Source organism: Salvelinus sp. IW2-2015, linkage group LG9 (assembly GCF_002910315.2).
Source record: "Salvelinus sp. IW2-2015 linkage group LG9, ASM291031v2, whole genome shotgun sequence".
In the NCBI taxonomy this organism is placed as follows: Eukaryota; Metazoa; Chordata; class Actinopteri; order Salmoniformes; family Salmonidae; genus Salvelinus; species Salvelinus sp. IW2-2015.
In genome coordinates this window covers 11806308-11833343 of record NC_036849.1, presented here as the reverse complement: position 1 = coordinate 11833343, position 27036 = coordinate 11806308, and the positions used below count along the sequence as shown (strand labels likewise).

General features: G+C 42.1%; 1 protein-coding gene across 2 annotated transcripts in view; it reads left to right on the top strand.

Annotated features, from left to right (window-relative positions):
- The window catches only part of LOC111968573 (potassium channel subfamily K member 10), a 45102-nt gene extending 21233 nt beyond the window's left edge, over positions 1–23869 (top strand). For both annotated transcript variants that reach the window (XM_023994239.1, XM_023994238.2), the window contains exons 3-7: positions 18190–18307; positions 18898–19058; positions 20121–20313; positions 20919–21061; positions 21482–23869. In XM_023994239.1, coding sequence (XP_023850007.1) covers positions 18190–18307; positions 18898–19058; positions 20121–20313; positions 20919–21061; positions 21482–22081 — 1215 coding nt within the window. In that variant the 3' untranslated portion in view covers positions 22082–23869. The remainder of the gene's footprint in view (positions 1–18189; positions 18308–18897; positions 19059–20120; positions 20314–20918; positions 21062–21481) is intronic.
- Positions 23870–27036: the final 3167 nt, after the last annotated feature.

The window sequence follows — 27036 nt, the reverse complement described above, 5'->3', positions numbered from 1 at the left end:
CCTACCTTCAAACTCAGTGCCTCTTTGCTTGACATCATGGGGAAATCAAAAGAAATCAGCCAAGACCTCAGAAAAATTGTAGATATCCACAAGTCTGGTTCGTCCTTGGTAGCAATTTCCAAACGCCTGAAGTTACCACGTTCATCTGTACAAACAATAGTACGCAAGTATAAACACCATGGTACCACGCAGCCGTCATACCGCTCAGGAAGGAGACGCGTTCTGTCTACTAGAGATGAACGTACTTTGGTGCAAAAAGTGCAAATCAATCCCAGAACAACAGCAAAGGACCTTGTGAAGATGCTGGTGTAAACAGGTACAAAAGTATCTATATCCACAGTATAACGTGTCCTATATCGACATAACCTGAAAGGCCGCTCAGCAAGGAAGAAGCCACTGCTCCAAAACTGCCATAAAAAAAGCCAGACTACGGTATGTAACTGCACATGGGGACAAAGATCATACTTTTTGGAGAAATGTCCTCTGGTCTGATGAAACAAAAAAAAGAACTGTTTGGCCATAATGACCATCGTTATGTTTGGAGGAAAAAGGGGGAGTCTTGCAAGCCGAAGAACACCATCCCAACCGTGAAGCACGGGGGTGGCAGCATCATGTTGTGGGGGTGCTTTGCTGCAGGAGGGACTGGTGCACTTCACAAAATAGATGGCATAATGAGGATGGAAAATTATGTGGATATATTGAAGCAACATCTCAAGACATCAGTTAGGAAGTTAAAGCTTGGTCGCAAATAGGTCTTCCAAATGGACAATGACCCCAAGCATTCTTCCAAAGTTGTGGCAAAATGTCTTAAGGACAACAAAGTCAAGGTATTAGAGTGGCCATCACAAAGTCAATCCTATAGAACATTTGTGGGCAGAACTGAAAAAGCCTGTGCGAGCATTGAGGCCTACAAACCTGACTCTTACACCAGCTCTGTCAGGAGGAATGGGCCAAAATTCCCCCAACTTGTTGTGGGAAGGTTGTGGAAGGCTACCCAAAATGTTTGACCCAAGTTAAACAATTGAAAGGCAATGCTACCAAATACTAATTGAATGTATGTAAACTTCTGACCCACTGGGAATGTGATGAAAGAAATAAAAGCTGAAATAAATAATTCTCTCTACTATTATTCTGACATTTCACATTCTTAAAAATAAAGTGGTGATCCTAACTGACCTAAGACAGGGAATTTTTACTTGGATTAAATGTCAGGAATTGTGAAAAACTGAGTTTAAATGTATTTGGCTAAGGTGTATGTAAACTTCCAACTTCAACTGTACATATGACATAGCCACCAAGCAAGCCCAGGAGCCATGCTATGTAATTCACGTGATGAATGAGAATAGCAGAGGCAAGCTTCACTTTTCTCTTCCTGAATAGGTTCTTCATTAGTCTCAGCTTTTAGGTACTAAATGTCCCCAAAGACAGAATCAACGCTGCTCCAGTGAGTATCGGAGTGCCTGTCTTTCTTTTGCCCGCTTTATTTATATTATTTCCACACCCAGTTACATTCAGATTAGTGGAGTATCATCTTTTTCATTATCTCTGCAGTGGCTGATATTCTTAAGAGGAATGAAAACAGGCTAACTAACCAACTGCTGTGTTTGTAGAAATCAATGGCAGTATTTCCTGAAGGAGGTGTTGACATAAAAAACCTTTAGCATGGTGTGCCTAGAGGCTCCATTAGGAATCTATTATTCATTGTATGGTCTGCCAGTCACATACCTTCCCCATAAGCAGCAGCAGCATCAGCCAGCTGCATCCACATCTGACCCAGCGGAGAGCATTGGGAATCTATTATTCATTGCATGGGCCGCCAGTCACAGACCTTCCCAATAAGCAGCAGCATCAGCCAGCATCCACAGCTGACCCAGCGGAGAGCATTTCCTGTGGTTTATAATGGTATTGAGCAACTATAGAGATTATTTGTGAATGCCATAGTATCCAAATGATATCAAGGATTTGGAAGAAGTGCTATTTTGCTTTTTTTTCTTAAGTATAAAGGAATACATTGGAAATATGACGTTGAGTCAGGGCTGTGGCGGTGACCGTATTTTACATTTTTATTTATTTCACCTTTATTTAACCAGGTAGGCCAGTTGAGAACAAGTTCTCATTTACAACTGCGACCTGGCCAAGATAAAGCAAAGCAGTGCGACAAAAACAACACAGAGTTACACATGGGATAAACAAACGTACAGTCAATAACACAATTGAAAATCTGTATACAGTGTGTGCAAATTAAGTTAGGAGGTAAGGCAGTAAATAGGCCATAGTGGCGAAGTAATTACAATTTAGCAATTAACACTGGAGTGATAGATGTTCAGATGAGGATGTGCAAGTAGAAATACTGGTGTGCAAAAGAGCAGAAAAAACAAAAAACAAATATGGGGATGAGGTAGGTAGTAGGTTGGATGGGCTATTTACAGATGGGCTGTGTACAGCTGCAGCGATCGGTAAGCTGCTCTGACAGCCGATGCTTGAAGTTAATAAGGGAGATATAAGTCTCCAACTTCAGTGATTTTTGCAATTCATTCCAGTCATTGGCAGCAGAGAACTGGAAGGAAAGGCGGCCAAACGGGTGTTGGCTTTGGGGATGACCAGTGAAATATACCTGCTGGAGCGCGTGCTACTGGTGGGTGTTGCTATGGTGACCAGTGAGCTGAGATAAGGCGGAGCTTTACCTAGCAAAGACTTATAGATGACCTGGAGCCAGTGGGTTTGGTGGCGAATATGTAGCGAGCACCAGCCATCGCGAGCATACAGGTCGCAATGGTGGGTAGTATATGGGGCTATGGTGACAAAACGGATGGCACTGTGATAGACTGCATCCAATTTGCTGAGTACAGTGTTGGAGGCTATTTTGTATTACCACCACACCAGCAGGTGTAGTATTACCACCACACCAGCAGTCATGAGTCATGACTGCAGTCAAATTCCACGTGACCGTTGGCGTCATGGTAATCTGCTCCTCCTATGTGATCTGTACATTAAATGGGGCTGATACATTTGTAGTACCCAACTCGCTAACGAGCGGCAGGACTCCAATGGCCTGGTACTCAGCGCTCTATTGTCCCTCTAATCCCTCTGATGGCAATGCAAATGATATGTGGATCTTGTATCAAAGCCAAACACAACATAATGGCCAATTATTTCTAAGGTGATGATTAATTCAAAGCGTTTAAGACGTCGCATGTAGAACACGCATACGCTTTTTAGAACTTATGCATACTGTATGCATAGGCAAATGAGCCCAAACCTGAAAAAACAACCTGAATTAAAATAATGATTGTGCCGTTATACAACACATAGCCTACCACTTAATACGCATGGCAGAAAGACACTTTGGTACATAATTGGTCTAGCCTATACTCCAAAATTAAACAAACTGTAGTAATCGCCTTTGAGTCTGGACTGTATTATTATGTATACTGGATGGACTGGTTACCTTATACTACGCTCCAAACGTTCTATCCATATGGCTGGGATAGAATGTAGGCCTATAGACCTTGGTGATGCTGTTGGTTCATTGATTGTGCAGGCCGGCATACTGAGTTAGCCTACAACTATAGTGAATTTGTATTTGATTTTAAATAGACTAGTAATATTTTAAAAATTAATAGGCTGACATTTAGCTACAGAATACCTCACCGCCGTGCGTTTCCATCTCCTCCTCTCTCTCCTTCATTCCTTTATCGAGCGTGCAGTTAGAGGGGCTGTAAAGAGTTTAATGAAATATGTTTTGTTGTAAAACATTTTTTTATACTATCGATGTTCCTGAACTGATTTCACTTGGTTTACCAAATTAAGTGTTAGGTAGCTGCATGAACAAGGTTGGCGAAGCCCCATGGCATACAGAGTACTGGGTAGCTGCATGAACAAGGTTGGCGAGCCCATGGCATACAGAGTACTGGGTAGCTGCATGAACAAGGTTGGCGAGCCCATGGCATACAGAGTACTGGGTAGCTGCATGAACAAGGTTGGCGAGCCCATGGCATACAGAGTACTGGGTAGCTGCATGACACAGGTTGGCGAGCCCATGGCATACAGAGTACTGGGTAGCTGCAGAACAAGGTTGGCGAGCCCATGGCATACAGAGTACTGGGTAGCTGCAGGAACAAGGTTGGAGAGCCCATGCATACAGAGTACTGGGTAACTGAGGAGGAACAAGGTTGGCGAGCCATGGCATACAGAGTACTGGGTAGCTGCATGAACAAGGTTGGCGAGCCCATGGCATACAGAGTACTGGGTAGCTGCAGGAACAGGGTTGGTGAGCCCATGGCATACAGAGTACTGGGTAGCTGCAGGAACAAGGTTGGCAAGCCCATGGCATACAGAGTACTGGGTAGCTGCAGGAACAGGGTTGGCGAGCCCATGGCATACAGAGTACTGGGTAGCTGCAGGAACAAGGTTGGCGAGCCCATGGGATACAGAGTTTGGGCGAAATATCACCTGTCGAGAAGCAAAGGCTACTACTCAAACAGTGGTTGATGCGTGGTGTGAAATAAGGGTTCTTATAAGCCCAGACATTTCTATATGCAATCTGGTGTGAACGTTTTGATGGTTGCCACTAAAAAGAGGAGGATCCCAGCTGCTACTATATTTATTTCTCAGCTGCTAATATTAAGCACATTGCCTACCCGGCATGATTGAAAAAGGAAGCATCGGAACGTGCAGCCTCCATTCGCTATTCGAGTGTTTACGGATGACATGTCTTTTTCCCCTGCCCGTTGTCCTGTCCATTTGATAATGGCCCATTCTAAATCCAAACTAATTTCACATATTAGTAAAGAGAAGATGAAATTGAGAATAGTCTCATGGCTGAGAGTATTATTACTTGATGAGAGAACAGCGTGTGCAGCCTGACACAAGGTGTAACGATCTTCTTCATCTTCTCCTCGTCCGAGGAGGAGGAGGAGCATGGATTGAACCAAAACGCAGCGTTGTCATAGGACATAATGAATTTATTGAACAAGACAAAAACGAACTATACTTGAATAACTAACAAAATAACAAACGACGTAGACAGACCTGGACATGCGAACTTACATACAACGAAGAACTCACGAACAGTAAAATGACTACACAAAAGAACGAACGTACAAACAAACCGAGACAGTCCCGTGTGGCGCGACAAACACAGACACAGGAGACAACCACCCACCACAATCAATGTGAAAACACCTACCTTAATATGGCTCTCAATCAGAGGAAATGAAAACCACCTGCCTCTAATTGAGAACCATATCAGGTCACCCTTTACTAACATAGAAACACATAACATAGACTGCCCACCAAAACTCACGCCCTGACCGACTAACACATACAAAATAACAGAAAACCGGTCAGGAACGTGACACAAGGAACAGAGTGCAGCGTGACTTTTTTAAATGAATCAATATAGGCACATCATGCAACCCATATGTGTTTTGATTTTTAAGACATTCTAAGGTTGGTGTCATTCACAACTAAAGTTGCCAAATAGACTAATAAACTAGTAAATCTAGCATATAGGACCTGTTTCAAATTATCACCTTTATGCTCAACATAGCCACCTTACTAAGGAATGTGAAAAATATCCTCATCCAAGTTGAATTATATTCTTCTCACTATAAAATTATATAATATAAAATAATGGCTTGGGATTTATAAGCATAGCTTGTCTGCTAAATTAACTAGCCTACAGCCTAGGCTGCCAATGGCATGGCAAATAGCCAGATAACATACATGTACTCACTGACTCAAAAGATGCTATTTCGTTCTTCTGAAATACATTTTCTTCATATCATGATGATTCTTTATACCTGCCTAAAATAAATAATCGATTTATTGTGATGGTGTATATTAAAAATACCTTTTAAAAATTCTAAAAGCGCACATCAGTGGCTTGTATGTGTGGAGGCCTGGAGATGCTAAACGTGTTTATGTTAATTAACGGTCAATTAACGTGAGACCGGCAGTCATTTGCATGACAGTTACCGGCTGACAAAATTTCAAGACCGCCACAGCCCTAGGTTGAGTCACTCCTTAATTGATGACAGAGCAAACAAAATGCATTGATTTCCAGTACATGTTGTCATGACATGCCCCTTTTGGGTGAGGATCATAGCCCCCCCCCCCCCCCCTCTCCCACCACAGGTTTATGACGGTTGTAAATACCGAAACTCCTTTCCCCACTCTGCCGAAATGAAAGTTGAGAATCCCTTTGTTAACACAGAGAGACACTTGGACATCAAAAGGTCGAATAATTGAACAGTATTTCTGTATTCCAAGCAGTTGGAGTGGTCCGTGGACACTTAAGGAACAGTCATGTCTAGTTTGTTTCATTTGGTGACCTCATGAAGGACAGGAGACACACAGTACTGTGTCTTTGTTTGTATACACTTCTCAATGATGGGGTTTGCATCTGTATGTTGTATAAAACAAATGATTGCGTATAGGAATACATTTGGAAAGATGTAATGTGATGTTAGTCTCTAAATGAGAATTGTTTTTCATAGTAACTTATGATCAGTCAGTGGCCACGCCCCTGTGAGCACAGACATTTACATCGGTGTCATGGAACACCCCCTTTTCTACTCCAGTATAAAAAACACTTCTGACCAAATTTACATTAGACAAGAAAACATGGAGCTGTCGCTACATGTTGAAACGGTTGGCAACTCTACCAAAGGACAAGACCAGAGAACGTGGAGATCATTCCCACTTTGAAATGGCTAAGAAATCTACAAACTAAAGAACAATTATTCAGGCTGCAGCTGTTTAAGTACTTTAGTCTGGTAAACGCAACCAGTTGAACGGCTTAATGGTACTCTGACGTATCCATTATAACAAGCTACAACTCCGAAAGACTTTGATCTCTGGTGGACAAACCAGAGATTTCTGTCAACAGTCTATCCAGCAGAAGGACCGGCAATCGCAGAGAGGGGTAACAAAGGCATACACTCGTAAATATGTAAATTGCAATTTATTTTCTAATGAGCAGCTGTTCATGTTCAAAGTATAAGCATTTCCATGACTGTAGTGTATGTACGGGGTTCCACTCTGAGTTTTCCACTCCTGAGCTGGCCCCACCCCTTTCCTTTGTCTACCAAGCTGTCATAATGGCTTAGCCCACTAGGGACTTTTCAGTGTATCATGTCAGTAACCAATGTAATTATATTGTGTGTGTGTTTATGTAATTCTGTGATTGATTAGTTAGTTAGTAAATAAATAATTAAGCCAATTTGTATATCGCTGATTCATGATTTGATGCTANCCAATTTGTATATCGCTGATTCATGATTTGATGCTAGGGTTCGTGCAGATATCCAATGGTTTGCAACATTCAGGAATGAGATTGATGAGGTAATAATACATTGATAGACTGTAATTGATAATATATGAAAATATCTGATGAGTTAATTCAGGAAATAGAGACTCTATAAACATTTTCCCGTGGTGCCCCGACATCCTAGTTAATTAAAGTTACATGATTAGTTTAATTACATAAGGAATAATAACACATAGAGAATTGATTTGATAATATAACAGTCTTGATATTTAATGATAGTCAACGCTACGACAATGCCCATCTTCTATAACAAGTCACATCTAGACATTAGCCTTCATTTGACAGATACATCCATGTCTGAAGCTCAGCAAAAGGAGGTTACAGTAAAAGCAGCAACTGTGCCCACTTGAGAGATGTCCTGTGGTGGGGCGTGCACTCTTAAAACAAGCACTCCATCAATATGACTGGGATTTATCTGTTCCCCTAACAGGTTCTATAGCCCGGCCATTAGTGCTGTGTCAAGCCTGTCATTCAGCCATCATTCATCCTGATGGCCATGGGCAGTAGCCCAGCTTTCGGTGTCTCACTGTTGTCATTCTGTTTGACAGGGGCGTCGGTTGCGATATGGCAATTTCGAGAAGAGTGTGTGTGCATGCATGCATGCATGCATGCATCAAATCAAATCAAATTGTATTTGTCACATACACGTGATTAGGAGATGTTATTGTGGGTGTAGCGAAAGGCTTGTGCTTCTAGCTCCGACAGTGCAGTAATATCTAACAAGCAATATCTAACAAATTACACAACATATACCCAATACACACAAATCTAAGTAGGATTGAATTAAGACTATACACATATGGACGAGCGATGTCAGAGCGGAACGGACTAAGATACAGTAGAATAGTATAGAATACAGTATATACATATGAGATGAGTAATGCCAGATATGTAAACATTAAGTGACTAAGATCCCGTAGAATAGCATAGAATACGTGTGCGCGTGTGTTTGTATGTGTGTCTCTGAAGTGTGTCTGCTGCCCACCCACTGTGTGCCCACCGGGACATTGGGCCTAATTGGCAGTGCCTGGCAGGGTTGGTATGACTCAGTGTGTGTAGCACAATGGGACTTCATGGTGTCATCCACTCCAATCAAGACCTGTTGTTTTTCTTATCTAAGAGCTTTAGCTCTGAAATAGAGCTTTTTAATGTTATACTGTCCACAGGCAGTTGTTTTTTTATAGTAAATATATTATTTGCCCTAAACTGTCTTTACTGGGTGGAAAAGCTGTAATTTACAGCACAGCTATAATGGGTTTTTGTATTAGCAGTTACTCAAGCGTTTCCTCCTGCAGGCATACACAAACACACTCCTGCAACATTACAATGCCCTTGGTAAAGTTGCAGTCACTACCTGTTTGTGGCACTAGTCACTGATTAATTTGATTAGCAATAGACAATTGATTAAACCCAGGTTCAAGGTTAAATCCAGGTGGAATGATTGCATAACTTATCTCTAATGATATGTAGGTTTAATGTAGGGTTAAAACCAGTGCTAACTAAGCATGCAGAGAATTTAATGTCTACCAGTAAGGATATTCTTTTGTCACACTAATGTATTCCTTTCATCATACAGACATCAAACAATGCAGCTTGAATGATGTAGCTAGCGGGTTGATTAATCCAGGTGAGGTTTTGTGAGAACTAAAATTAATCAGGAAGACAGAGAGGAAAAGTGAATCATTTATATAGTGATTGTATGTGTTAACTGATTGTATGTGTCACTGTGTTAACTAACCTCCAGATGAGCTTCAATGCCATACAATTCTCCTTCCGTGGCCTCCAACTGCTCTTAAATGCAACTAAAACTAAATGCATGCTCTTCAACCGATCGCTGCCCACACCTGCCCGCACGTCCAGCATCACTACTCTGGACGGTTCTGACTTAGAATATGTGGACAACTACAAATACCTAGGTGTCTGGTTAGACTGTAAACTCTCCTTCCAGGCTCACATTAAGCATCTCCAATCCAAAGTTAAATCTAGAATTGGCTTCCTATTTCGCAACAAAGCATCCTTCACTCATGCTGCCAAACATACCCTAGTAAAACTGACCATCCTACCGATCCTAGACTTCGGCGATGTAATTTACAAAACAGCCTCCAACACTCTACTCAGCAAATTGGATGCAGTCTATCACAGTGACATCCGTTTTGTCACCAAAGCCCCATATACTACCCACCACTGCGACATGTATGCTCTCGTTGGCTGGCCCTCTCTTCATATTCGCTGCCAAACCCACTGGCTCCAGGTCATCTATAAGTCTTTGCTAGGTAAAGTCCCGCCTTATCTCAGCTCACTGGTCACCATAGCAGCACCCACACGTAGCACGCGCTCCAGAAGGTATATTTCACTGGTCACCCCCAAAGCCAATTCCTCATTTGGCCGCCTTTCCTTCCAGTTCTCTGCTGCCAATGACTGGAACGAACTGCAAAAATCACTGAAGCTGGAGACCCATATCTCCCTCACTAACTTTAAGCACCAGCTGTCAGAGCAGCTCACAGATCACTGCACCTGTACATAGCCCATCTGTAAATAGCCCATCCAACTACCTCATCCCCATACTGTTATTTATTTTATTTATTTTGCTCCTTTGCACCCCAGTATCTCTACTTGCACACTCATCTTCTGCACATCTATCACTCCAGTGTTTAATTGCTATATTGTAATTATTTTGCCACCATGGCCTATTTATTGCCTTACCTCCCTTATCCTACCTCATTTGCACACACTGTATATAGACTTTTTCTATTGTATTATTGACTGTATGTTTGTTTATCCCATGTGTAACTCTGTGTTGTTGTTTGTGTCACACTGCTTGGCTTTATCTTGGCCAGGTCGCAGTTGTAAATGAGAACTTGTTCTCAACTGGCCTACCTGGTTAAATAAAGGTGAAAAAAAAAATATATATATATATTTTTTTGTCCTGAGGTACTCAGGCTGCGCTGACAGAGCTAAAACCAGACATTTCATGTCTAACCTTTTGAGCCTCTATAATATAGAGTGCCTCTCACTGATGCACTACCCTAAATTCAATGATGTGGAGATTGTAATGCACATTTAAGGAGAGGGGGAACTCATCCTTTCAATCTCTGGTTCCACCTATAGATCCAGAATTCCTTTGGTGGAAGGCTTGCTTGAGGAACATGTAGTTATGGACAATCTATTTCTGCCAGGCACAGTGGACCTATGGAAACCTTTAAAATCTTACTTCAATGACCACATCATTCCTAATACTGTTAGAATTAAACTGAGAATAGAATTAGTATAAGGATTTAGCCTGAGGGGAACAATAATATCTGTTAGTAAAACCTGGACAGAGATAATATTCCAGACTGTGCCGCTAACAACAAGGGAAATGCTCTCAAGGAATCTATTTCCTCTATGCTTCCTCTGTCTATGGTCAGTTCTTTTGTTGCTCATATTTTTTCTTTTTTTCTTCATACCTCTATTTATCGATGATAGGTGATTGAGAATACATTCTCCTTTACAATAACCTGGTGTATATATTCAACTGCTCAAGTGTGAAGTTGATCTTGGCTTAGTCAAGAGAAGCAGGGAAATAGACAACTAGACTTACCTGGGCAGTGGAGCCTACTGCTGTTTTAGCCTGGACAGCACCGGTATCATTAGTCACACTGAGAGTCTAAACCTCAGCGTTAGCGTTGCCTTATGCTTTATCCCTAATAAGGCTGCATTGCGTAAATCTGAACATGACATATTCAGACATACTGGGAGAAAATGTAGTTGTCGCGTTAGGTCTTGAAACATATGAATTTCTATCCTATATTGTGATGTATGGGTGATGTCCAGATTCATTGGAATACAGTACAAGTTATCCTAAAAACTGCACGTTCAATCATATGCTATCAAAACCTACGGCCCTATGCAACCAATCCAAGTTTTACCTGTCAGCTCGGGGATTCGATCTAGCAACCTTTCAGTTACTGGCCCAACGCTCTAACCCCTAGGCTACCTGCCGCCCCATAATAATATAGATAATAATAATATAGATAATAATAGAAAATAGAATACAAATAAAAGTAAGAATAAAAACCACACAACTACAATGAGAGTTAAAGAAACTTGAGAATGCAGGTATATACAGGTCAGTGCCAGTACCTTATTCAGTGTGCAGGGATACTGGAGTGGCATGGACTGACCAGGTGAATCCAGATGAAAGCTATGATCCCTTATTGATGTCACTTGTTAAATCCACTTCAATCAGTGTAGATGAAGAGGAGTAAACAGGTTAAATAAGGATTTTTAAGCGTTGAGACAATTGAGACATGGATTGTGTATGTGTGCCATTCAGAAGGTGAATGGACAAGACAAAAGATTTAAGTGCCTTTGATATGGTAGTAGGTGCCAGGCGCACCGGTTTGAGTGTGTCAAGAACTGCAATGCTGCTGGATTTTTTACGCTCAACAGTTTCCTATTTGTATCAAGAATGGTCCACCACCCAAAGGACATCCACCCAACTTGACACAACTGTGGGAAGCATTGGAGTAAACATGGGCCAGCATCCCTGTGGAATGTTTTACACCTTGTATGGGCATGCCCCAACAAATTGAGGCTGTTTTGAGGGCAAAGCGGGGTGCAAGTCAATATTAGGAAGTTGTTCCTAATGTTTTGTACCTTCAGTGTAAACAGAGCTGAAAAGTGACTGGTAGCAGGAATATATAAATAATTATGGTAATATACTAATGGTAATATACACTGAACAAAAATATAAATGCAACATGTAAAGTGTTGGTCCCATGTTTCATGAGCTGAAATAAAATATCACAGAAATGTTCCATACGCATAGATTAGGGCCTAATGAATTGATTTCAATTTCCTTATACTGTATGAACTGTAACTCAGTAAAATCTTTGACATTGTTGTATGTTGCATTTATATTTTTGTTCAGTAAACAGTAGTAATAGTAATAATCAATGGACAGCAGCATAATGGAGTAATACATCTCATCAATAATCATATTAGCAGCAGCTTAGGTTGTGCCTGAGCAGGTAGAGACCTGTGGATGGGCATAGTGTCAGTGTGGATAGCCTTTGGGAGAGAAAGAGCAGTAGTTGTTAGTGATTTAACAGTCGTATGGCCAGGGGATAGAAGCTGTTTAGGAGTCTGTTTGTCTGTCTTGATGCACTGGTACCGCCTGTCGGACAGGAGCATGGAGAACAGTCCATGTCTCGGGTGTCTGGAGTTTTTGGCAATTATTCTGGCATGTATGTCCTGGATGGCTGGGAGCTCTCTTCCAGTGATGCGCTGGGCCGTCCGCACCACCCTCTGTAGCAGTGGCTGTCGGTGACGTTTAAAATGAAGAAGGACGATTATAATTATTTATGAGCATGGCCTTATTTCTATTACAGCATATTGGATGACTGTCATTCATATTCCATCCACCCAGCTCAATGTAACATCAATAGGTTTAGGCTACTACATGATACTCAAATTTTTCCTATACCCATCATGAGGTTGCTACAACCTAGCCTATGAATGAAAATGTACAACGTAGGTGCACACAGGCCGCATCTAGCTGATCTAGGGTGTAATCTTTAGTCCAACAGTCGACAAACTTCTGTTTAAGAAACGTTTTTCAACTGAATTGGCGGAATTAATACGCACCTGATCACACGCAAACACAGTGAACTTTCACAGCAGCCACATACAAACACCATGGATCATTTTTCTCATTGTACTATGAATTCTTGCATCTACGTGCTCTCCTCCTCTGAACCTTTTCCCTTTGCTTGTGGACTTCAGTGCACAACATATCAGCTTTCTGTGACCAGGCGAAAAAATCTTTCCAAGCCAAATATATCATAACCAATAACGCGCTACACACAGCCTACCTACATTGTCGTAGCTACTAGAACTAACGCGTTAGTAAACCGGCTACAATCATGCAGTACAGTGTAGGCAGCAAGCAGTTTAGCAGTTACACCAATGGGCCCCGGTGGCAATAAATTAGTAAAACCAAAAAGCTTACCTTGACTTGGAAGAGTTCCAGTGTTGGATAGCCATAGCCATCTACAGTAGCTAACATAGCATTCCTTTTGGTTTGAGCCGGGTGTTTGAGAAGGCTAAACTAGCTAGCTACATTCACTAGCTAAGTTAAAGTGAACAAAAATACAACAAAATATAGCTATAGCTTGCTTCTCCTTCATTTTTAAAGATATTCATTTGTTCAAAACTGTTCAACTATTCTCTCTCTTTGAGTAAACTACACACCACATTTTATGCACTGCAGTGCTAGCTAGGTGTAGCTTATGCTTTCAGTACTAGATGAATTCTCTGATACTTTGCTTATCATGCATCTGTCTCAAAACAGGGGCAATGAAAAAAACTACATGTCATCTGTGCACTTAAATAGTGAATGGAGGACGCTTCTTCTGTGGTTCATTTTCATGCCAGCCAGGTAGGCTATTCTCCTGTTGTAAAGATAAGCAATGTGCTTAATTTTAGGAAAGTTGAGAAATAAATATAGTTAGGCCCAGCCTATAGAAAGCTGATGGGATCCTCCTCTTTTAATAGAGGCCATCACTCTGTTTTCTCGCGCAATTGCATAGCCTATAGAAATGTTGCGCATCATGAGCTCATGGGCTCTCGTGAAGTGTTTGATTAGATTTTCGATTACATTTGCATTGATGTCAGCGTGATTAGAGGGACAATAGAGTGGGAAAGGGGGATACCTAGTCAGTTGTGCAACTGAATTCCTTCAACTGAAATATGTCTTCTGCATTTAACCCAACCCCTCTGAAACAGAGCAGTGCAGGGGTTGCCATAATCGACATCCACGTCTTCGGCGCCTGGGGAACAGTGGGTTAACTGCCTTGCTCAGGGGCAGAACAACAGATTTTTACCTTGTCAGCTCTGGGATTTGATCCAGCAACCTTTTGGTTACTGGCCTAACGCTCTAACCACTAGAGTGCTGAGTACCAGGCAGTTAGCAAGTATGGTAGGCTACTAATGACCATCAGCAGCATCAGAGCTTTAAAAAGTCTAATTACAGTGACTAAACGGTAACGTGGAATTTGACCGCCTGTGTGGCGTAATACGGTCACCGCAACAGCCCTAGTCATAATTACTATGTAAGTCTATGGAAGGGGTGGAGAACCATGAGCCTCCTAGGTTTTCTATTGAAGAGGAGGACTGAAGCTAGCTGTCCTCCGGCTACACCATGGTGTTACCCTACAGGGTGCTGTTGAGGCTACTGTAGACCTTCATTGCAAAACATTGTGTTTTAATCAATTATTTGGTGACGTGAATATATTTAGTATAGTTTTATCTAAAAATTATAATGTTTTTAATTAAAATGACTGAGAAGGATGGTCCTCCCCTTCCTCCTCTGAGGAGCCTCCACTGTTTTGCAGGGCCTTCCGGTCGCGGGCAGTGCAGTTGCCATACGAGACAGTGATATCACCAGTCAGGATACTCTCAATGATGCAGCTGTAAAAGTTCCTGAGGATCTGAGGGGCCATGCCAAATCTTTTCAGCTTCCTGAGGGAGAAGAGGCACCGCCGTGCCTTTTTTTTGGCCCCCTCGATGTGGATGTGGGTGTGCACCTCCCTGGTTTCCTGTAGTCCACGATCAGCTCCTTCGTCTTGCTGACGTTGAGGGAGAGGTTGTTGTCCTGGCACCACACTGCCAATTTTATTACCTCCCCCCTGTATGCTGTCTCATCATCTGTTTCATCGTGTCGTCAGCAAACTTGATGAGGGAGTTGGAGTCGTATGTGGCCAACAGTCATGGGTAAACAGGAGGGGGCTGAGCACACACCCCTGGGGGCCCCCCGTGTTGAGGGTCAGTGTGGTAGAGGTTGTTGTTGCCTACTCTCACCACCTGGGGTCGGCCCATCAGGAAGTCCAGGATCCAATTGCAGAGGGAGGTTTTTCAGTCCCAGGGTCCCGAGCTTGGTGAAGAGCTTGAAGGGCACTTTGGTGTTGAATGCTGAGTTGTAGTCGATGAACAGCATTCTCACATAGGTATCCTTTTGTCCAGGTGGGAGAGGGCAGCGCAATTGAGATTGCATTGTCTGTAGATCTGTTTGGGCGGTATGTCAATTGGAGAGGGTTTAGGGTGTCTGGGATGATGGAGGTGATGTGTGCCATGACCACCCTTTTAAAGCACTTCATGATTACAGATGTTAGTGCTAAAGGGCGGTAGTAGCAATCCAGGTAATCAGGTTTATAGAATAAACTGTCTATTTATGTTTTTAATACTGAAAGCAGCCCAATTAGATACACACCGTACGTAATGTTCTGCTTCTTACTTCCAACACATGCATATGTTACGCCCCTGAAAAAAGGGAGAAATTATCACGAGAGTGGTACGGTATTGTTTACTCATTGAAACTTTTAGTGCAATCATTTTACAAAAGTAACACATTACAGAACAACAGATCTACAGGAAATAGATAGGTTTGTAGGGTACAAGGCTTATTCAAGTCACAACAGTATACGCTGTAATTCACTGAAACAGATACTAAATTCAATATAACTGTCAAGCACAAAGCTTTAACTCAGTAAACCATAACTCAATTTATCAACAGGCAATAAAGTGTTTGAAAAACCATTATACACATAACACCGCAAAATATCTTATTAACAACGCACATGTTCATTCACAATCGACATAAAATGGCAGCTACTCTCAGTACGAAGCTATTCTTCGCTGCAACCGAGCAGGGCTCATGTTACTCTCTGCAAACTTAACTCACTTACTCAATATGTTGCTAAGACACACCTTAAACACTCTTGACATGTTAGCGAGTTATTACATTTAAATTACTCTTTTGTATCATCAATAACGTACCTGAAAAAGGGGAGAAATGATCACGAGAGTGGTACGGTATTGTTTACTCATTGAAACTTTTAGTGCAATGAGGAAAAGACCGCGATTTCTCCGGGAACTTGAGTGGAGACCAGAGCAATCGATCTCAGGCTCATAGATTAAGAGCATTTAGTAGATCACAGATTAACACTTTTACCCACGACAAAATAAAGTAATCAACATAACGTTTACACATTCCTCTCACAATTCGTACCCTTTGTACGCTTGACGGATTTTAACACAATTATATAAATGTTAMCAATCTCTATCAYCTAATACTGAATGCATGATCTTCTTAACCTTAGATGTTTTAAGATCCTCACATACTATGAACTTACTAATACTTTTTAATGCATAACAGGCTATGAGTATTTCCTTTAACCTGTCACACATATATATTAGAGGGCATGTGCAATGATGTGTAGAAAGTAGTGCTCTGCTGAAGATGTGCTGTTTACTCCGTCTCTCTCTGTATATGTGACAGCAGGGTAGATAGATCCATATTCACGAGGGAGTACTCATCACTACCACCTGACAGCATGGAGGAGAAGGGAGGAGGTGTTTACTAGGCAGGCATGGGTTGGTCTTGTATTTCTATATTCCCATCAAGAAGGCTACAAGTGCTGAGGCAATTTCATTCTATCGTTCATTCTAATCTACGATTCCCTCTTCTGAAATAGCTCTACTTCAGCAGAAGTGCAGAATTTAAAGGTCCTTAGGGAAATATACAAATATTTGTAATTTCTACAGTAAGTCCTTATTGTATAACGCACATAAACATTGTGATTATATAATGGAGAAAATGGAGATAATATACTACTTTGTTTGGGTACTTGCTACAGTACAGAATAAGGAGACAATGAGAGGTAGTAGGAGACTGTAGTTCTCTAATGTTAATGCTCTGCCTCTGACATAGAGCAGGAGAAAAAAGTCAGGGACTTAATAAGACCTGAGATCGGAGAGAAAACAAAATATAAAAGTCTTCCTGTAGGTGACTGTCTCCGCGGACGTTCGCTAAGTGTAGGAGGAAATGCCAAAACACTAGTATTTTAAGTTTGGCCACACACACAACAAACCACCAGACACTTTGAACAGTCTTCGTAGTAGAGGAAGTTGGCATTCCTGTAAGAATGTGCTAAGTATGGGGTTGTATGGTGTGAGTATTGACTGTGATACATTAATGTTGTTGATATTATGGACTAATCTGACATTTGCTATGCAGCCATCTTTCATCCACCACTCAGTAAAGCCCTGATAGTAATTATTACAAAGGAAGTGTTCCTTATGGATGTGCCCTGTGCCTGGACAGTGGGTACCCAACCCTTCAGATTTACTGACTCTGACTCTCACACACCTGGCCAGTTCAGCAGTGCAGAAGTGCTGGGGCGGACCACGACTGCTGCCTGCCTTGCACGCCACAAGCACACAGCTAGCCATCTGGACAGTGGAAAACCCTGAACACCACCCCACCTTGTCCTGCCTAACTCCTCAGTGTCCCTCCCTCCCTCCCTCCCTCCCTCCCTCCCTCCCTCCCCACCATACATCCTCCTGCCACTGGTTACCTTCAAGGTTCATCTGAAGAGGTTGGCACAATCATCAGGCATTTGCCCTCAAGTACATTGCATAACCCATGCTGTGTATGGCACACACAGGGGGCGGCCGTTTACGCCATTATGAGGGGGGCGGCCGTTTACGCCATTATGAGTTTATAGTGGCAATTAAATGCAGTCAAGACACATGTTAGGCCTATGGTTTTGTCTTTCCATCAGCTGAGGGCTTAGTGTGGCATGGTACTGTCCTCTTTACTGTATGTAGCATGTGTTGAAAGACCAAAGACAACACAGGTTATTCCATTGGTTCCAAGATATCAAAGGGCTTGACTGTGGTTGGTTCTGGGTTCATTTTGTTCACCATTTGTCTGTTTAAGCAGATTAACTACACATTGAGCTGTATGGAATCGCTATGTAGCCTACCAGTTAAAATAACCTACCCTATACTCTGTCTGTTTCTCTCTTTGTTAGCATTCCATAGACGCTGTCAGTGCAGGAGTCAGTCCGATCGGAGACACGTCTTACAACTCCAGTCACTGGGATCTGGGCAGTGCTTTCTTCTTTGCTGGAACCGTGATCACAACGATAGGTAATCTCCATCACCAACCTACTAACTCATTACTTGCTCCTCTTAACTGAGTAGAATAAAGCAATATCACTTTGACGTGAAAGTCACCTACGGGTGCCGTGACTCGCTAATTCAAGTGCAGTTCTGTCAGCATTACACTACTGAAATGTAATGTGTGCTATTTATCATGAGCTTGCTGGGAAATGGATAAAACAAACGTAATTCACAGGATGTACTTTATGCTAATGTCTGTGTGTGTGTGTCTTCACAGTACATGATTTACTGACGATAATAGCATCCTATCGGGAGGTGGGAAGGAACAGTGGCACCAGGGTGTCTTTTTAGCATAACATATGAATACCATTTCATCTGTTTACACATCTGCTTCTCTCACTTTGGAGAGGGACACACATCCCACCGTGCTGGTTTAGATTAAGCTGTGCCTTAGTCATCCCTGCCCTGTTTTGTCTCTCCATTTACTGCAAGTTGTAATTCATGTCATGTTCTCTGAGCCCAACCTGATTATTTCCTCTCTTAGTGCTTATTTACCTCCGACCTCCAACTGCAGGAATATAACACAGGCTTTACATAACAAAACACCACTGTGACAGGTTACGGGAACATAGCACCCAGCACGGAGGGGGGGAAGATCTTCTGCATCCTGTACGCCATATTTGGCATCCCGCTGTTTGGGTTCCTCCTGGCTGGCATCGGAGACCAGCTAGGAACCATATTTGTCAAGAGCGTCTTGAGGGTGGAGAAGATATACAGGGTAAATTGGATTACTTGAGAACTTTGGGTTTTGTTATGTACAGGGGGATTTACTGGAACTGCATAAGCACATGATGCTTTCAGAGATAAGTTGGTTATAGTTAACTTACAATAAGTTTATTCAAATTAATTTAGACACACCATGTTTGATTACTTATTTTGTGAGGAAAGGGGTCTTTGAAAATGAGTATTTGGGGCATGTTATATACAGATGTAGGATCGTAATTTGAGCCAGTTTGCTACAGCAGGAAAATAATCCTGCAGCAACAGGACATTTGAAAATATTATATTATAATAGACATTTTTGTAGGGCTTGATACATTTTTCCTAAACCAATATGCTACACACAGTGAAAACCAGGCATATTACCTCCAACCTATAATCACCCCATTCTCTGTGAACAGCAAAGTGAATAGGGTGATTACAGGATGATACAGTCATCCCTGTAAAAGCTATGTCTGTTATCCAGGTATTATACCAGGCTCAGTGAATGGTTTTGGACTCTTGTCCCCCCCCCCAAGGAGTCAATACATGAGTCAGGCTAGCTGAGGCTGAGATTACGATGTGGTCTTTGTAGTGAGGGCAGAAGTGTTTGATGTAGTGTGGGAGCAGTGGAGGTAGAGGGCCAGGACCTGATTGAGATTCTGTGAGCAGTCTGTATGTATCAACCATCTCAGAGTAGGAGTGCTGATCCCTGTCCATGTAATCTTGTTTATTGGGATCTAAAAGCCAAAATGTAGAGCTAAGCCCCTCTTCAGACTACTGAAAGCCCCAGGGGACTTGAGTTTCTGTGACATAAGGGGAGTTTGGGAATTAGGATTTTCCTGCTGGATGAATGGAAGGGTGGTTTTGTATGGTTTTCTTGGTGCCTGGGGTACTCTGGGGTGTTTTGGCTAATAAATATTGATACATGAAGTAATTGATGAAACTGCATCTCTTCAAGCCTACTGTCTTTGAGCTGGAAATGTACTGTGTATAGCTAACTTTTTATCAATCATTTTTTGACAACTTTGTGATTGTTGACTTACTGTCGTCCTCTGACCATGTCTTGTTTGTACTGCAGCAAAAACACAAACAGATCAGCCAGACCAAAATCAGAGTCACCTCCACCATACTCTTCATCATAGCCGGGTGCATAGTCTTCGTCGGCATCCCGGCAGTCATTTTCAAACACATCGAGGGATGGACGACTCTGGATGCTATCTACTTTGTCATCATCACGCTATCAACGATTGGCATAGGGGACTATGTGGCAGGTATGATAGTGTTACGGTATAACAGGTGTATGTACTGTGACTTTAGTTATCTGAAATTATCCATTGGATTCTCCATCAACTCAAAGTTTTATTTGCTTGTGTTTTGTTGTGTCTGCATTACATTGATAATCCCTTGAATAATGATGCTAAAAGTGACTGCCGGTAATTATATCTCAGGAAGACTTATCCCGGGGAATATTATGGCTAGAATAATCCAAAATAATGCTGATATAACATAAAGTCTCTTCAAAACCCAATTACAAATGTTGTGTTTGTCAAACTGAACCCTTCCACCTCCCTTGTCCTACTAATCTGTCTGTAATAAAAATATTTTTTGGGTGGTAAATGTTTTATTGTTGACAATAACTTGGTGGTAACAGGCATATACATACATACATACATACATACATACATACATACATACATACATACATACATACATACATACATACATACATACATACATACATACATACATANATACATACATACATACATACATACATACATACATACATACATACATACATACATACATACATACATACATACATACATACATACATACATACATAACTGTAACAACTCTTCCTCTGTTGTTCCAGGTGGGGATCGGAAGATCGAGTACATGAAGTGGTACAAGCCTCTGGTCTGGTTCTGGATCCTGGTGGGCCTGGCATACTTCGCTGCTGTCCTGAGCATGATTGGAGACTGGCTCAGAGTGCTGTCCAAAAAGACCAAAGAGGAGGTGGGTGCTGCTCATTACATTACACTGCCTGTCATTACATTATCTAAAGCAGTGGAAACTAAAAGGTCACTCCTTACTAGACTCATCTCTTACCCTACCCACCTTTCTTCCGTGTCTGTTTTGCTATTATGCCATGTTGATGCCCCTGTCTGGAGCCCTTGAGACACTCCCGACAGACAGCTGTGTGTGAGAAGTGGTTAGAGATGCAGTCATTAGTGTTCAGGCTGACGTGTTAATAGTGAGCTTACTAAGCTATTTATCTGTACATACAGTATGGATGGATACTGTGGTATTGGCTTCCCATGGAAGGAGCTAGGCTTTTGTCTGAAGGGGAATTTGTAGAAGATCCAACAACTGTGATGTAATGCACCCCTTCCACCCTCCTGTCTCTAATGACTCTCCATCTTTGTGTAATTGCAGGTGGGGGAGTTCAAGGTCCATGCGGCTGAGTGGAAGGCCAACGTGCGGGCCGAGTTCCGAGAGACGCGGAGGCGGCTGAGTGTGGAGATCCATGACAAGTTGCAGCGGGCCGCCACCATCCGCAGCATGGAGCGCAGGCAGCTGGGCCTGGAGCAGAGGGCCCACTCCCTGGACATGCTCTCCCTAGAGAAGAGGGCTGTGTTTGCCAGCCTGGACCAGGGCCGCTTCAAAACCTCCTCCCAAGAGAGCATCGACACCAAGCTGAATAACTTGAGGTCGAAAGGGGCAGGGGATCTTTGTTATGACCAGCGGAGAGGCAGCGAGCAGACACAGCAGGCCTCGTCAGAGGATAATCTCTTCAACCTCCGCTTCCGCTCCCTCACCAAGCTGGCCAAGAGACACAAGAACCGCGACCTGAAGAGGAACATTCCTGAGGACGTGCGGAGGGCCTGTGAGGCGATGGAGAGGAGGAGGGAGGAGGAGGGAGTGGAGAAGGAGGAAGAGGTTGAAGAGGTGGAGGTGGGGGAGGAAGAGGAAGGGGGCGAGAGGAAGGAAGGCAATACCAGCTCAACGAATATAGAGTATGCAGACGAATGCTGAGGCCAAAGAAAGAGAGAACGATAGAATGTTGGAAGGAAGAGAGCTTGAGCCCCAGAAAAGTCCCTATTTTGATGTCTCAAATTGTGCCTTGTTGTTTTTTCTTTTCAGAGCACCCTACTTCCTATCCAACCCCACCCCACCCCCAACCGACAAAAAAGCAGACGCAATGTGGGATAGCTTCTCCTTTTTACCCAAGGCTTATGTGAGCAAGTAACCCAGTGAACTCGTGCAGGGTTTCCTAAACCCGGTCTGGGGACCCCCTGGGTGCACGTTTAGTTTTTTGCCCTAGCACTTCAAATAAGATGAGTTGGTTATTTGAATCTCTGTAGTCCTTGGGTAAAAAACTAAATATGCACCGTCCTAGTGAAATCTTCACCAATGATATTGAACCTTACTTATTGATATTCATTTCACACAAGCTAAACTTTCAGCCCAGGCTGATGAACGGACTGCAACAAATATGACTTAAGGGGGAATTGGATCAATATACAATGTGTGCATTTACTGAAATAAACTGTCAACAATTATTCCTACATTGGTTTTGAAATGTAGCCCAAGGATAATCTACTCATATTTTATAACAAACAACCCCTACACTACACTCTGATTGTATATGATTTTGAAACAAAATTGGTGTACCAATGCAGTCAACATGAAGTCTGAAAACTTGAAAGCTCAGGGCGAGCTGTCCTGTTTGTTGTAATTTTAACTAAATGAAATGTACTGAATTCACTCTGTACTGTTAGTGGAACTAGAAACAATTAAGAGATTTTAAGGGCTGGGGTCAATCTGATCTCAAAGGAACGATTCAATTTAATCTACTTTTACTGATAAGGTTTTGATGACCATTGGACCCAGTTCATTCTGCACATCATAGGAACGATTTATTAGTGTGACATTTTGTTACTTTATTCTGTCATTTAAGATTGATTATGAATTTCATGTTTTTTATTAATTGTATTTTACACAGCATGTCTGTGTACAGTATCTATGTAATATCAATTTCTGCAATTCATTTTTTTTCACAGTAAAAGAAAATACAATTATATTTGTCCACCATACGCTACATGTACGTATGTGTTAGTGTTTTTCCCTCACACAATCAGATCAAGTATTGCATTTACCTATACTGAGGCAGGAACTTTACCTTATGGGTTGTAGCCACTTTACAGATGACTAATGTTTTTGGTCCTTTGCTATGTTTTTGTCATTGATGTGCTTCCTAAAGCTTTACCTACTGGGCAAAAACTATTTGAATCAATGTTGTTTCCATGTAATTTCAACCCAAAAAATCTACGTGATGTCATTGAATGAACGTGAAAAACTTGTTGCATTTGCAAAAGTCATCAACGTAAGGGAATTTCATTTTTTTTCACTCAACTTTTAACTGTGCCCAGTGGGTACTCATTAATCAAAAACACTAATTATGTGAATGGTGGTAACAACTTTTACTCTGTCAAAAACAATTACATAATGGTTTTAGGTATGAATGAGCTAGCCTTTCCATTATTTAATAAGGGAACACATGATTATTGGATTTTTGGTAGTCTAGTTATGTTCCTCTACGGTGGAACATTGAATTCTGTCTTTAGTCCCTCTGGTCTTCTGCATAGTCAAAGAAGGAACAGATGCTGTCGGGACTTAGGCTCACTCATCATATCAACAACAACAACAACAACAATAACATATTGGATTGACTGAAAAGCTTGTAGTCCTGATAATGAATAATGTAAGTACTGGTTGTAACCTCTGTTTCTTGAATTCTATCATAAAAATGGCTTACCATGATAATGACCTTTCTAAGAACCAGAGTGGTTTTCCTTGCTCAGTCTTTTTTGTGCAAACATTACATCAAATGAAGTGAGTGCCTTTCTGGGAATAAATATCACTAAGGAAAATAAAGCTGATGTTGTGAAATGGCTTCTTATCACTCGTGTCATGTGAGACTCCCAGAAGTCTCTTAAAGTCCCCAACCGCCATTATTTCCAAACTTGTAATTAACAGACTTAAAGAGACCATAATTAGATTTTCTGCTGAAGGAAATGATCAGATTTGACTTCTAGAATAGATTTACTAAGCTAGCTTTGCTTTCTGGTCACAGTTTTTTTTTATTGTATTTGAAAATCAACAAAAAACATACATAGACGAAAACAATAGACAACTTAACATTTACATACATTTCAACAAACATTAATGACATCACACTTGCTCAGACCCACATATTCCCACCGTATCCACACCCAATGTTGTTTTTCCATTGCTTAAAGACCCATATGACTTCAGATTGTGTTATGTTGTTTCTGTCAGTAGACAGATTTTTTTCAATATTTAAATATTCCGGTCACATTGTTGAGTGAGTGAAGTAAATCCAGGAAAATTTTTGATATATCTACTGTATGACGGCAGATAGTGAGGCGGCAGTTAGCCTAGTGGTTAGAGCGTTTGGACTAGTAACTGAAAGGTTGCAAGATCAAATCCCCAAGCTGACAAGGTAAACATCTGTTGTTCTGCCCCTGAAAAAGTGGTGTGTGTGTGTGTGTGTGTGTGGTGTGTGTGTGTGTGGTGGTGTGTGTGTGTGTGTGTGTGTGTGTGTGTGTGTGTGTTGTGTGGTGTGTGTGTGTGGTGTGTGTGTTGTGTGTGGTGTGTGGTGTGTGTGTGTGTGTGTGTTGTGTGTGTGTGTGTGTGTGTGTGTGTGTGTGTGTGTGTGTGTGTGTGTTGTTAAAGACACACAGACATTCTGTGTTTAGGGAGTGTTCCTGAAACACATTATTAATTGGATTATTAAACGGTGGTTTCCCAGCAGTCTATTATCACTCTCATGCTGTACTGCATGTGAAAGATGCTGCAGAACAACATCTGCGAAAGGAGGGCCTTGTGAGGAACCAGAGAGAAAAAGTAGAGAAGATGGTTTGAAATGAATTAGCTTAGTAGCTTACGTTATACAAGTTCAGCCTTTACAAAACAAATGATAGGGATCTACAAGATCCAGTTAAAAGAAACAGCTTAATGCTAAAGAAATAACAACATAATAATGTATAATATGTTATGTATATGTTAATGCTAAAGAAATAACAACATAATAATGTATAATATGTTATGTATATGTTAATGCTAAAGAAATAACAACATAATAATGTGTAATATGTTGCATAGGGAACGACAGAAGAACATCTCCTGACATTGTGCAGAACATCGCTAACTGCTGATAATACTCCGGACCCAGTGCTCTGACTGTCTCTTACAAGCAGCTTGGGTCACTCGTGGTGTCTCCTGCTGGATCCAGTAAAACCTGCTGACTGCAACAGAAAGGGAATTAATCAAGACACCGAATAGAATAGGGAGAGAAAGCCATACCTGGGGCGGCAGGTAGCCTAGTTGTTTGAGCATTGGATTAGTAACCGAAAGGTTGCAGATCGAATCCCCGAGCTGACAGGTAAAAATCTGTCGTTCTGCCCCTGAACAAGTCAGTTAACCCACTGTTCCTAGGCCGTCATTGAAAATAAGAATTTGTTCTTAACCGACTTGCCTTTTAAATAATAAAAACCATTCTATCTAATAGAAGGGGTTGGGTTATCAGAGAGGTGGGGGCTGCTGCTGCCTTCAAGGTTGAAGTGTCCTCCACTTGCCTGCCTTCCCTTGTCTCTTTCCCTCCACTGATAAACCAAGATGAATTGGCTGGTGCTCTTACAACATTTATTTACGTCTTGAAACCGGTAATCAATGGTAAACAATGAAGGCAGTAGCAGGTGCCCCGACTAGCCAGGGAAAAGTCCATGTGCTGACAAAACACAATCACCTTGTGGAGGTTGGGGAGGCACCTTGGGGAGGCATTTGCTGATGTTATTGGCTGGATAAATAATCTATGGGTGTTAGATCCATTGTAATTATCTGATCAGTATTAGTAGTAGTTTGGCATATAGATCAATTTGATTATCAATGTCTGTCTGTTTTTTTGTCTGCCAATCTAACATGATCTTCTGGTCAGTTCCCTTTCCCTATCAGTTCCTTTGCTTTATCTAGGCTGGCAGGCTTAGCTGCTGAGCATAAAGAAACCCAGTGGTTCATGGTGTATTTAAGCAATAAGGCCCAAGGGGTGTGGTATATGGCAATATACCACGGCTAAGGGCTGTTCTAAGCATAGACCGAACATGGAGTGCCTGGATACAGCCCTTAGTCATGGTATTACATTTACATTTACATTTAAGTCATTTAGCAGACGCTCTTATCCAGAGACTTTACAAATTGGTGCATTCACCTTATGATATCCAGTGGAACACCACTTTACAATAGTGCATCTAACTCTTTTAAAGGGGGGGGGGGGGGGTTTAGAAGGATTACTTTATCCTATCCTAGGTATTCCTTAAAGAGGTGGGGTTTCAGGTGTCTCCGGAAGGTGGTGATTGACTCCGCTGACCTGGCGTCGTGAGGGAGTTTTCCACCATTGGGGTGCCAGAGCAGCGAACAGTTTTGACTGGGCTGAGCGGGAACTGTACTTCTCAGAGGTAGGGAGGCGAGCAGGCAGAGGTGGATGAACGCAGTGCCCTTGTTTGGGTGTAGGGCCTGATCAGAGCCTGAAGGTACGGAGGTGCCGTTCCCTCACAGCTCCGTAGGCAAGCACCATGGTCTTGTAACGGATGCGAGCTTCAACTGGAAGCCAGTGGAGAGAGCGAGGAGCGGGGTGACGTGAGAGAACTTGGAAAGTTGAACACCAGCGGGCTGCGGCGTTCTGGATGAGTTGTAGGGGTTTAATGGCACAGGCAGGGAGCCCAGCCAACAGCGAGTTGCAGTAATCCAGACGGGAGATGACAAGTGCCTGGATTAGGACCTGCGCCGCTTCCTGCGTGAGGCAGGGTCGTACTCTGCGAATGTTGTAGAGATGAACCTACAGGAACGGGTCACCGCCTTGATGTTAGTTGAGAACGACAGGGTGTTGTCCAGGATCACGCCAAGGTCTT